The 13,501-nt window shown below is 46.2% G+C and overlaps 1 protein-coding gene across 3 annotated transcripts in view; it reads left to right on the plus strand.

Annotated features, from left to right (window-relative positions):
- The window catches only part of caskin1 (CASK interacting protein 1), a 68,111-nt gene extending 55,852 nt beyond the window's left edge, over positions 1-12,259 (plus strand). The window contains exons 14-24 of one of the 3 annotated variants that reach the window (XM_028412877.1): positions 765-846; positions 1,327-1,436; positions 3,045-3,155; positions 4,680-4,781; positions 4,938-5,076; positions 6,334-6,477; positions 6,556-7,715; positions 7,800-8,099; positions 8,315-8,966; positions 9,063-9,567; positions 10,024-12,259. In XM_028412877.1, the coding sequence (XP_028268678.1) occupies positions 765-846; positions 1,327-1,436; positions 3,045-3,155; positions 4,680-4,781; positions 4,938-5,076; positions 6,334-6,477; positions 6,556-7,715; positions 7,800-8,099; positions 8,315-8,966; positions 9,063-9,567; positions 10,024-10,120 (3,402 nt within the window). In that variant the 3' untranslated portion in view covers positions 10,121-12,259. The remainder of the gene's footprint in view (positions 1-764; positions 847-1,326; positions 1,437-3,044; positions 3,156-4,679; positions 4,782-4,937; positions 5,077-6,333; positions 6,478-6,555; positions 7,716-7,799; positions 8,100-8,314; positions 8,967-9,062; positions 9,568-10,023) is intronic. The other 2 variants (XM_028412878.1, XM_028412879.1) reach the window with 2 other exon arrangements.
- The last annotated feature ends 1,242 nt before the right edge of the window (positions 12,260-13,501 follow it).

Raw genomic sequence — 13,501 nt, forward strand, 5'->3', positions numbered from 1 at the left:
ACAGAGGAATGTTAGTGCCAAAAAAATTCCAAGAAATCACATCTTTCCCCATAATTTTGAGGGATAGTTCATAATTCCACAGATTATCTCAAAAGAATTCTACGATTTCTAATGTTTCGGTGAAAATATAAAAACTTTTTTGCCTAAAAAAATGTAAAAATTCTCTAAATTTGAAGTGACTATAAACTCTGAATTATGAAAATTCAGATTTAAATATTAATATATATATATTAATATTAAATAATAATATAAAATATTATAATAAATACATTTCAAGAAAATAGTAATATTTCAGTGTATATGGTGCAATAGAATACAGCTGTACAGAGGACTGAACTAAAATGAGAAGTAGTCTGTAATGTTTTGATGTTGGCACTTCTGGTTCTCCATAGATTTGATTTTTCACATTTTCAGCCGGCGTCCCGTTATAAATAAATTGCGAGCTCGACACTTTTACTAAAACATCCACACAGCAAATCTGTGCAGCCCAGACTGTCCGTCCTCTCTGCACCTCACTGCATTCACTTCTCATTAACTGAGTCAGGGTTTTATTGCAGTCCTGGAAGCTTTCTGGATGTAGGTGTAAATGTGATTAATGCAGCAAAATCCAGCGTACGTCACGTCGTTTCTCCACAGAAAGACTTTTCCACAGAGATCAGTCATACTGAGATGAAGTTATAGAATGTATTCACTCTGCTGAAGCCTTGTTTTCCTGTGTGATTGTGCACAGGTGCTGATGAACACGTGTGTTTGTGTCTTTGCAGCTTTTAGCCACAGTTTTGTCCCAGTCTGCCAAAGCCAAGGAGCATCTACTGGAGCAGTCCAAGTCCGTGGACCAGCCTCCAGGTACCAGGACTGATGTTTATGTTTTGTGTATTATGACATGAATTACAGTAACACTGAAAAACTGGCGACAACAAGGAGGGAAGGGGACAGGGAGACATTTTTATTACAGAAATAAAACAAGATGAAATTTAGGGAGCAAAAGAAGAGTCACAATCTAACGGTCATATCACACACACACACACACAGATCTTGGCTTCTTCAGCAGACAGATGGCCAAAGCAGGGGATGTAGGAGGAAGTGTAAAAGGGTGTGATTGGTTGAGAAGGGCTGTTATATTTTGGAAAGCAGGAATTTCATTGGTTGCTCATCAAAGTGTTGAAGGACCAGAAACTGGCTGGAGGAGGAGGAGGAGGAGGAGGAGGAGGAGGAGGAGGAGGAGGAGGAGGAGGAGGAGGGGGAGGAGGAGGTCAGAGGTCAGATAGAAAGTACATAAAGACGCGGCGACAGCTTGTAACTGGCCAACGATACTTCTCCCCGCAGGCTCTGCCAGCTCATCTCGGACGTCGAGCCAATCAGGCTGTCCACTCCACGAAGCACCGCCTTACGACGCCACGGCAACCAGGAAGGGGGAGGGGCCTGGCGAGGGGAAGGTAGGACAGTCCCAAATCCCCCACAGATTCAGTCTTTGCATACAAACACACACACACACACACACACTCTCTGCATCTTAACTGATGAGACCATAGCTCTTCAGTCACCTCAATCACAACACACACACACACACACACACACACACACACACACACCATGATGCCCCAGCGGTTTCTCTCACAGCTGGCCTCGTCAGTGCTGCGAGTGTTCGGATGCAGCCACGACACGGTGAGTGTGTGTGTGTGTGTGTGTGTAAAGAAGGAATCTTGTGTGTGAGAGAGAAACTGTCCTTCAGCTCTCCATCGCTTTTAGTTGCAGCTTCTCCTCCTTCATTGCTGTGTTTTTCTTCTTTTGTTTTGCTGATAGTGCACCTCAGGCAAACAGAATTCTGGTTAAGATATCAGGGTGTGTGTGTGTGTGTGTGTGCTGGCAGGTGCCCAGCAGTGTGCATGGTGTGGGTGGACTAGCTCGGCACAAGAAGCGGGAAATCTGAGCTTACACCATGTAAAATATCTGCCATTTACTGTAGAGCGTGTGCATGTGTGTGTGTTTAGCTTCATGTATCCGTGCATAATAATTTAAAGTTGTTAAAGCAATAAGCATATTTAAATAGCAGGTGGTCGTGCTGGTTGTGTGCATCACTTGCCTGCAGTATACGTGTGCACGCTGCCATGTGAGCCATGTTTTGGTGACCATCTGTTAGCAGGAGTCCCGATTCCTCAGCCTCCCGATGCTTCCTCCTTCCTCCTGCTAGGAACATGAGGAAGAAAGACAGGGACCAATCATCTTTTAGGGACTCTGAGGAAGAAGAGGTGGAAGGAAAAGGATCAGGAACAGGAGGGATATGGGAGTTTAAAGAGACACAGCATGTGGGAGAAGCCATGCAGTGGTTTTTACAGTTCTTTCTTCTGCAGTCAGCTATTTGCATTAAGAGCAGGACGCTGCAGCAGATCACCTTCATGTTCCAACCATGGCTGCATAGGATCTGATCATTCCTTCCTTATTTTAAACAACAGTTCCGGGCTGAAGAGCCTTCTGTTCGATGTCCTTAATCATCGAATGTTTGCTGGCTGACCACTAGTGTTTAGTGTTTAATGTCGTTAATGAGGCAGCAGTTAAACAAGGCGTTGGTGTAAAATGTGAAAACATGCTGATGTGTTACAGCTGCAGGACATTGAATCATCAAAGTATAATCAGAAAAAAGCAGGTAGCATTGTGGCTTGATTTAGAATGTTAGAACTGGTCTTTTCTAGGATGTGTGGTGCTGACCTCAAAGAGGATGATGCTACATTTTCAGAAGTGTTGCTCTTGGTATAGCATTTGACAAACGTAGTCTGGATCTTTCCACCTTCCAAACTTTAGCCTGATTTTCACTGCAGGGCCAAAGAGGGCTGACCAGGGCTAAATCCACTGTACAGTCTATCCATTAAGGTATAATACATTATGTAAAGACGGAGTGACAGCACAACACGACACAGTAAACCGGTCCTAGCTGTACCTGTGGTCCCTGTTCAGCCCTACTTGGCCCCGCTGAGGAAAGGCGGCTGTTGAAGAAGCAGACACGGATCCAGTGACCGCATGCCCCCCCCCTGTCTTCTCTCCCGTAGAGCTCAGAGGCCGTTGTCCAATGGCTGAGCGACTTTCAGCTGCAGGTCTACGCTCCAAACTTCCTGGGCGCTGGGTATGACTTGCCCACCATTAGCCGAATGACCCCGGAGGTAAGGCAACTGTACGGACCCCCCTGAACCTCAGAGAGGTCACTGGCACTTCCAAGGACCACAGTGGAAACCAGTCTGCACGACTGTCTGTGTGCTCTCCTTGATGCATGTTTGAGTGAGCACCACACTGATCCCTGCCTCCTGCCTCACCTGTCAATCACCCTCCTGGTATTGTCCTGCCTGTCTCTCCTGGAATTAGTTTAATATCAACCACTGTGGCACACTTTGAAAGTATTCTGAAAGTTATGGGATTATTAAATGTTAGCATGTAAATTACTACCTGAGATTAGCCAAATCAAATTATAACTATAAAAGAGTTTAATAACCCTTTTTGTGACCTGCTGTCCTCCATTGATTCTGGTCTTTTTGCTATGCTAAGCTAAGCTAGCTGGCTATTGCTAATGTTCAAAATTCGCACAGAAATAAAAATGACAGTTAAGCACATTTTTGACTTTCAGCAAAACGTTCTGGTTCTCCAGGCAGCACACAGTGTGTAGTCCAGTCCTGTGGCATTTATACAATCATTCTTCAACTGTATAATAAGTTTTAAAAATATTTAATATTTTAAAATTTAATACCGGCTAAAAAGATTTCAGATGTCAGAAATGTTAAAAAAAACATAAATATGTAAGTGTAGGAAGGAAAATAAAAGATAAACTGAATATAAAGGTAAATAAATACAGATAAAAGTAAGTAAGTTTTAAGTACGTAAACCTGTTTAAAATGATTTTTGGTGTATTTTATGGCATAAGAATTTTTTTAAATTAGCATTTCTTTTTTATTTTGGCGCTGCTGGCCCTCCGTACTCTGTGAACTCCTCACTCGGCCTCCTGACCTTCACCTCACCCTCTGCTGCCTGCTCTGAGAAACCACTGCTCCCCAACGTACAAATAATTGATGGCATGTTTGATTGTTGTTCTTGGGTGCACTGTGGTGCATGCTGAAAGAGTCGTGTCACAGAACCAAGACCTCGTCTACCGTCTGTGCTGCATCTGCAAAGGGGTGGCAGCCCGGTGTGTGTGTGTGTGAGAATGTTCCTGTCTGTGTGTGTTTTTATGTGTCCAACACAGCTGTAGTTCAATACAACTGATGCATTTATTGGTTACAGTTTTAAATGTAACTGATTGATTTATTCAGGTTTTAACAAAACGTATTCAAAGCTACATGTTAGTATTTAATGCAGCTGATTCCTTCTTCTAGAAGCTTCTTTCACTGCTGACATTTGCGTTCGTTTTCCTGCTTTTTTTTATAATTTTGAGACATTCACATCTCTGCTATTTTCTACTCAACTGGTAGAAGCTTCCATCAGATGTCACGCTGTCTCTTGTGTTGCAAGATTTCCTCTGTGTGTGTGTGTGTGTGTGTGAGAGAGAGACAGACACACACTACAGTGCTTCTTGGTGAGACGTTATAACACTTTGTGGGGGAAATAATGTCCCAGCATGTCACCTCAGTGTCTCACTTGCATATGTGTGTGTGTGTGTGTGTGTGTGTGTGTGTGTGTGTGTGTTTGTGTTGGTTTAGGATCTGACAGCTATCGGAATCACCAAACCAGGTCACAGAAAGAAGATCTCATCAGAGATTAACAAGCTGAGTGTCACAGAGTGGCTGCCTGATCAGAAACCGGTGAGTAAAAGCTCAAAACACACTGCTTCACACTGCCTGCTGTAGTGCTGCCATGTTACTAAACAGTGAAGCTATTATCATTCAGATTAAGCTACAAGCCACACTCACTGGTGCTGCTGAGCCCTGTGAGCAGCCATGTTTTTTTGTGTTCCAAAGGATAACTTAGGTGAATGGCTGACTGCGATCGGTCTGAGCCAGTACCATCAGGTGTTGGTGCAGAACGGCTACGAGAACATCGACTTCATCACCGACATCACCTGGGAGGATCTGCAAGAGATAGGCATCACCAAACTCGGTAAGAGTTAAATATTAGGTCAAATTTAAGGTCTAGGTTTCTGCTTTAAAAGTGGCTCAAAACATCAGCAGATCTTCACAAAGAGAAACTGATCAAATAAGGTGGTTCAGCGCCCTGCAGAGGTGGAGGAAGTACTGAAGCTTGGTACTTAAAAGTACAAATACCCAGCAAAATATATACTTAAGTAAAAGTAGAAGTGCTACATCAACAATCCTACTTAAGTAAAAGTCTGAAGTACTTACTTTTAAATGTACTTAAAGTATTAAAAGTAAAAGTACTCAGACATTCATGGATGGACCTGTGTTAGCAGACAGCAGCTAACTAGTTAGCTCACTGAGCCAGAGCACCGGCATCATGACTGAGGCTCATTATAGAAACACAGCTGCAGCGTGACACCACCTCCATGCAGAGTCTGACCTCACAGCTGTATGAACACAACTGTATTCTGATTCTGATTCTGTATTCATAAATGCACTTTTAACCACAGACCTTTTAAAATTTGTAGTGGAGTAGAAAGTACAGCTGCAAAATGTAGTGGAGTAAAAGTATAAAGTATGCACTATTATTTTTACTTAAGTAAAGTACAAATACATAAAAAATTACTTAAGTACAGTAACGAAGTACAAATACTTAGTTACTTTCCACCACTGCTGCCCTGTCATCTTTAAATAAGTCAGTGATTTGTATGATGGCACAGGCAAAAGAACTTTATTCAGAAAAAGAACCTTAAGAAAAGAGTTGTTGCTCATCAGATTGGAAAAGGTGACCTTGTTCTACTTCCGGCGGTCCCCGTCAACTCTGTCCTCCACATGCTCTTCTCTGCCACCAACCGGCTCTTCCATGTCCACTTTTAGCACATCCATACATCTCCTCTTTGGCCTTCCTCTTGACCTCTTGCCTGACAGCTCCATTTCCAACATCCTTCTACCAATATGACCACTATCCCTCCACCCCACACGTCTAAACCATCTCATGCTGGCCTCTGACTTTGTCCCCAAAACCACTAACCTGAGCCTGACCCTAAGCCTGTCCATCCTCATCACTCCTTCCAAGAGAACCTCAGCATCTTCCTCTCTGCTACCTCCAGCTCTGCCTCCCGTCTTTTCTGCTACAGTCTCTAAATACTACAGCACAGCTGGTCTCGCATTATGCTCCAAATGTTTTTGTTAAAGACAGATCTAGATACAGTATACAACATTTTTTAATGATTTGTTAGGACTTTGTAAGGTACTCACATCTCCACCCTGTTTGACGTAGGCCACCAGAAGAAGCTGATGTTGGCGGTGAAGCGGCTGGCTGAAATGCAGCGTGGTGCAGACGGGCGAGGATCCCTCAGGAAGAAGCCCCCACCAATCACACAGCAGCAGGAAGTCATGTCAATGGACAGCCCGCCTCCAGACGGTGAGATTACAGCTGGTGGTTCAGGATAAATCCTACTGAGCTACAGCTGCTGATCTGGACTTCTTTCTGTTTCTCCAGAGGTCATGTCTCCAAAGATGAGCACGTTCCAGGACAGCGAGTTGAGCACCGAGCTGCAGAGCGCTATGACCCAGCCATGTCAGGAAGTCAAGGCTCAGCGAACACGCAGCCTCAGCAAAGATCATGATGAGGTGATCACAGGGGGAGGAGGCGGCCCACCTAAGAAGGAGGCGAGGACTATGAGGCAGCAGAGCAGCCAGGGAAGCACGTCCTCCCACAGAGGCAGTGTGTCTTCACAGGGCAAACACCGTCACTCCCATTCTCACTCCCAGCCTGCACCTCCCTACACACCCCCTCACACTCCTACCAAGACCCGGACCTCATCCTCGTCCTCTACCTCCTCGGTCCAGAGCACAGCTTCTCCTCAGGCTAAGCCCAAGCCGTCCCAACAGTACATCCAAGGCGAACGACCTCAGTCACCACGCTCACACCCGCCTCAGTCGCCGACCCACCGCGGAGCTCCGTGTCAGATTCAGCCCCAGCAGCAGCAGCAGCCACAGATCCAGGCACAGCACCAGGCACATTCTCAGCACCACCCACAGACACAGGTGATGGAGGTCAGGGAGAGCCAACAGCCACAGGTCCCACTCCTCTGTCTCCCACCAGAGGCTGAGCTGACGGAGGGAGAAGGAGCTGATCCCGATAAGAAACATGCTCACAGCCTCAACCGATACGCCGTCTCCGACAGCGAGTGTGACGAAAGAGGAGGAGGGGGCGGAGGAGAGGGCGAAGCAGAGGCAGTGAGAGGTCAGAGTTCAAATGTGAGAGAAGGCAAATATGCCACAGTGACTCACCGTGTCAGTCGCAGCCATTCAGTCCGCAACCAGGAAAAAAGCCGCAACCAGACTCTGGCTCTGCGTCAGAAGAAAAAGGGTCCGCCTCCGCCGCCGCCCAAACGTTCCAGCTCCGCCATCTCCAGCTCCAACTCCAACCTGACAGAAGCCAGCGCACCACAAAACCTGCTGACCACCACAGGAGGGATGCTGGACGTGCCTTACCACCAACAGAGGCGGGCCAGTGACCTCGGTGTGTCCGTGGACACACCACCTGTTGTGGAGACCAACAGCATGGGGAGTGTGAGGAGCATCGCCGCAATGTTGGAGATGTCCTCTATAGGGGGCGGAGCCAAAGGGATGGCGTTGCAGAAGAACTTCCTGCAGGTACTGTGTCCGTTTCTCTATCAAGTCCAAAACGTGTTTATGTGGTGAATTAAGCAGCCAGTGGTGTTGTCATGTGTTCATCAGGTGGGGAGAACACGCGATGCCATTGGTCTGGATGGCGAGGTGGTGAACCGACGGCGGACCATCAGCGGCCCCGTCACTGAACTGGTGGCAGCCGCTAGGCGTGACCAGCCACCCCCTATGGTCGTCCCCCGTGCCACCGTCCAGCCTGAGTCCTCCCCACCACCAGTGAATTCACCCTCGCCCCACCCTCCGTCATCCCCCCACCCCGGCTCAGGCGGCAGCTCATCGGAGAACCTGCCGTTCGCAGAGGAGGGCAGCCTGACCATCCGTCGGCAAGGTCGAGGAGAAGGAGAAGGACAGGTAGATATCTATATACATGCTTGTCCATCTATCTACATGTATTTATCTGTCTGTTTTCTCTGTAATGTAACGTGCTAAAGTTAAATGTGCTCCGATGTATTACATAGTCAAGCTTCTGTGTTCTGTAAGCTTTACATGTGCTATCCATTTATCAATGTTTTTGAATGTTTGTGCAAAAATGAACCTTTATCACGAATGTATGAATTTTCCGTTAGTGTGTATTTTGTGTCTGTCTGCAGGGGGACGGCGTGGGTCACCAGGGGGACGGCGTGGGTCACCAGGGGGACGGCGGTTACCCCCAGGAGGACGTGACGAGGGTGGAAGGTACAGCAACCTTAAAACGACGGCCCCGCAGCTCCAAGCCCCAACCCAACGGCTCAGACTTCACCCTCCAGGAGTCATCCACCGTCAAGCGACGACCTAAGAGCCGCGACAAGGAGCCCGAGGGCTTCTCAGACCTGCCGACAGCTAACGGGGAGCCTGTGACGACCACGCAACCAAACGCCACGCAGCCAGTCCCCTACGAGAATGGTACGGCCACCGTAAAACGCCGCCCGGTGTCTGACATCGGAGTGACGGAGCAGCCGCAACCTCAACCCCAACCTCAACCTCAACCTCAACCACAACCACAACCACAACCACAACAGCAACCTCCGCCACAAGTGACTGCTGCTCCTCGCAGGAACAGTGTGGACCAAGGAGCTCCAGTGACTAATGACGGAGTTCCAGTGAGGAAACCGAAACCTCCAGTGTCCCCAAAGCCTGTTGTGGCACAAATAAAAAGACAGGGAGGACCTCCGAACCCACCGCAGACTGTCTCCAACAAGAGAGTCCCCTTGCCAGGACCTGGGACACCTGGAAGTCCAGGTACTGATTTATGCCTCCATGGGAAGGTGCCTAAGTTACACACTGAACTGAAGCTGCTTTTGCAGATCACTAATTTTCTGTTGTCTCTCTTTGTAGTAGAAGGAAAAAAGATCCCTCCACCCGTCTCACCCAAACCAGCGCCTCCGCCCACGGCGCCCAAACCGGCGAAGCTCATCCACTCCATGACCAGCCCTCCCTCCCCGACACCAGCCGCAGCCCCAGCCAAGCAGCACACCGCAGTAGCCCGGCAGACCAGCTCGCCTCCTTCCTTCCCTCCATCCAACACTCCCAGTCCACCAAACGTCAAACCAACGAGCCCCTCTTCCCAGAGCCCCCACACTCCGCAAACCCCCACCACACCACAGACACCGCAGACCCCCGCCACTCCCAGTCCCACCCCGCCGCCCGTCAAACCCCCTCGTTCCTCTATCGGGGGCGTGTCAGTGGACAGTGGGATGACAGGGGGCGCAGTGACAGCGCCAGCCACTACGACGCCGGACTTTGCCGTCGATTCTTTGGTGCATCAGAAGTTGGAGGAGACGAGCGCGTCGCTGGCTGCTGCTCTTCAGGCTGTGGAGGACAAGATACTGCGGCACGAAGAGTAAGTTCATACACAACTTATGGTCAGAGATATTGACACTTATCAATACTATTGGCGCTGGTCATTAAAGTTAGCTGAAGGATATCCCAGGCCTTAACCTAGTAAAACAGCTTGCTAGCATTTTCTGATTAGCACTAAACACCAGTGCCACATGAGGCTGTCCTTTCAGGGGAAGTGTCTGAACCACAGATCTGCTCCCAGGACTATCAGCGCTACCCTAGTATGTTGATGTTATCTTTATGAATGAACAGCTGCACAGGATGCTAGCTTTTAGCCTTTAGCCTAAATAGTGTAGCAACAATGACTTAAAAGGGACGGGGCTGATCACAGACGTAAGACAAGCCCAGATCTTCTTATTTAGATCTGTAATAACCTGATTTTCCTGTGGAGTCTTAATCTAATTATTTGTAATAACTTTATGTCATGTGATCCTCCTGTGTGTGTTTTTACATCCAGCAACGTGGCCGAGCAGAAGACCACGGTCAGCATCCTGGATGACATCGGCAGCATGTTCGATGACCTGGCCGACCAGCTGGACGCCATGCTGGAGTAACCACGTAAAACCGAGTCTCCACGGCAACGCTGCATCAGGAGTGACTCAGACGGCACAATGGGCAACAAGCTCGCTCTCTCTCTCTCTATGTCTCTCCCGCTCCTCATCCCCTCCTCCTGTCTTTCCATTCTTCCACTCGCCCGTCGCTGCTCCAGGTAAAAAACTAAAACAATCAATCTTCCTCCTCTTACTCTCATCTCCTGTCGCCGATGATGATGATGAAGATGATGATGATGAAAACGACAATGATAGAGCAGCGCCACAGGTCTGGACTGACATGTGGCAGAGAGAGTGGAGAGAGAGACGTGGAAAAAAGGACCAAAAATGAAGGGACAAAAAAAGCAAAAATACCCAAGAAGAAGAAGAAGAAACGCAACAAAGTGAGAAGACAGCAGTCAGACGTGAGTCTTTAAGAACTCAACACGGACAAACAAACTAATACTGATTGATGAACCAACTGTGTAATGAATCATAGTATGGTATGTGTACATTCTAAGCATGGAGAGTTTATATCTACTGAAAAAGTCCTGCATTAGCACAGTAATATATAATATACCGATAAATATGAATCTCTAGCTCTTTGGTTTGATGTCTTGGTTCTGTGTGGAATGGTGCCCTCTGGTGTTGTGACGATGTAAATGACTTGGTGGAAAAAATTTTATCTGTGACCAAAACGAGACTATTCAGCTCCTGAGGTGTGTGTGTGTGTGTGTGTGTGTGTGTGTGTGTGTAAGAGAGAGAGACAGTTGGTATGACAGATGTGTGTGTGTGTGTGAGCTGGTGGATCAAAATCACATTCATGTCCTGTCACATCATCATCCTCACCATGCACACATACACACAGGAGAAGCACAATGACCCATGCAACCAACACACACACACACACACACACACACACGAGTCTGCACAATATAAACTTAAGCAAGAGAAAGAAAAGGGGGGACCCCCAGCAGGTGGTTTTTGGGGATCGAGTAGGTGAAGTTTGAGTTCAGGGTGTAAAGATGCAGGTTTTCAGAGAGGTACGGCAGAGGTCAAAGGTCAGGTTGGACTCCCAGCTCTTTGCACAAGTACCACAGTCAACAAGGGAGCTACAAAGTCATCATAACAGTTGAAGTATAGCTGCCAGTGTCAGGCTTCTCTGTACATTCTGGGACCTAAAGAGCAGCATCCCGTGTCTTATTACTGACACAAAGTAGATTTAATGTGTGTTTGATGCTGATCAATAAGATCCAGGACTGTTCCCTGCCGTGTGCTGGGAGGTCAAATCCCTCCACCCTCCCTCTGACATGCTTCAGTAAGCTTTAGTTTCCGTCCATGATAAACAAACCGAGACATCGTCTTCTGTTCAGCAAACCTACATTAAACCTACTTTGATGCTGGCAGGCCTGGGTCAGGTGACAGAACAGTATGATCAGGTGTGGACGGCAGTGGAAGCATCTTTACTTTGATAACTGAGCACACCTCCCTCCTGTCTCTCGCTCTCTCATCCCACACTCTCCCAACCACCCACCCTGTGTTGCCATGACAATCTACATCATCATCACCATTCTCATCGGCATCACCATGGTTACCACACAGTGTGTTGCCATGACCCAGTGTACATGGGATGAAAAGAGAAAAGTGTAAAGTGTCAGGGGATCTGTGGAGCCCGATAACGCTCCGACCGTCCACCTCGGCCCAGCTGCAGCCACACTCATAGAGAATGAACAAGAATCCAGAGAACAGTTGTGGTGTTTAAATGACGATAAGATAGAGATTATATATATATAAATATATATATATATATGGATATTTGCAAAAAAAATATTAATAAGAAGTGTATTTAAGATGTGTGTGTCATCCTGAAGACTATTTTTCAAAGTAAGCAGATCTAATCTGAGTGTTTGCTTCTCCATGCTTCCGTGGTCTGAGCTGATGTAGGATACCATGTTGGGATAATTCCAGGAAGTGTTCTTTTTTTTTTATTATTCATATTTTTTATTGTTTTCTCTGCCTACATGTGTACATGTGTCCAGCTGTGGCGATGTGTGTATAATACAAGCAGTTGTCGTTGTTCAGATTTCTTCTTGTTTCTTTTGAAACTCGTGCCTTGCTTTGTGGTTTTGGTCTTAAATACAGTAGGTGGGTGTATATGTACAACTATGGGGGGATTGCTCTCTTTTTCCTTTTAGTATCAGTATCAGTAAACAAAACATTCAATGCTGCCGACTTCATACCAGTATCGTCGAGCTAACAGAGTCTTCTCGACCTGATCGGGCAATTCCAATAAAACAGAAGTTAACACAGTGACCTTTAATAATGTTTAATGTTCCCCACATCCTTTGTAGTATTGTTTAGCCACTTGTTAGCCACCATGTTGTTTATGACACATAATAGTTTCAAAATATCTGTAGTGGGGTATTTATTGACCTATGTTGTCAATTAAATGTCAAAAATCTCTCCTTAATTAAGGCACCGAACCAAAACCTGGTCAAAGATCCCTCAACTGCATCTGCAGTAACCATCAGCTGCATTCAGGTCCTTTTTGTCAGAAATCCATCAATAAGCTTTTCAGCAGAGTCATTATTTATGGTTAATGTAAAACTTTAGCTAACAGCTGTTAGCCTAACTTGTTCAAAAACCTGATAGAAAAGTTAGCGTGTCGTTAATTTAAACACAAACCAAAATGTAAAAACTGTTCTTCTGAGAGAGCAGGTCAGACGTCCTGGGGCCGTATTCACAAAGATTCTTAGAATTCCCTCTTATCTTAGCCTAAAGAGCCTTAAGAGTTCCCTCTGAAAGGAACTCTTAAGCCTCTTAAGTCCTCCTCTCCACTCTTTTTTTTTTTTTTACCTTAAGACGTCTTTTATCTTTACTAGGATTTAGTCTTAATTATAAGGGGAAATTCTCAGAAAACATCATAATTCTAAGAATTTTCTTAGAACTTCACTACTAAGGGAAACTCTGTGAATACGGCCCCTGATGGTTAAATCAAGTAACGGGTGACATAAAACCCTGGCTTCATGTTTCTGTATGCAAAATATGGCCCAATAGCTAAGCGTTAGCTTGTGGGTCAAAACTGGACAAAATGACACAAAAGAAACATTTTCATACACTTATATAACCAGGCTAACCACTTCTGGGTTCTTAGCTTTGAGCTAAGTAAAACACACTTAATACTCAAAATCAACTTTTAAGAAAAAGTTTTCACTTTTTAAGGCTTTTTTTTAACCCCACGGTCCACACGTCGCCATGTTTCCTAAAAGTCTGGACTAAGAAAGAAACTTGTAATGACTCTAATGTCTAAAGAACACAACACATACATGAGCTTTCTACAAATCTGTAAGACGTCACTTTTAATGATAATTGGCCTCATTATAAGAACATGTGCACAGTGAAGAC

This window comes from Parambassis ranga, chromosome 8, assembly GCF_900634625.1.
Source record: "Parambassis ranga chromosome 8, fParRan2.1, whole genome shotgun sequence".
NCBI classification, from domain to species: Eukaryota; Metazoa; Chordata; class Actinopteri; family Ambassidae; genus Parambassis; species Parambassis ranga.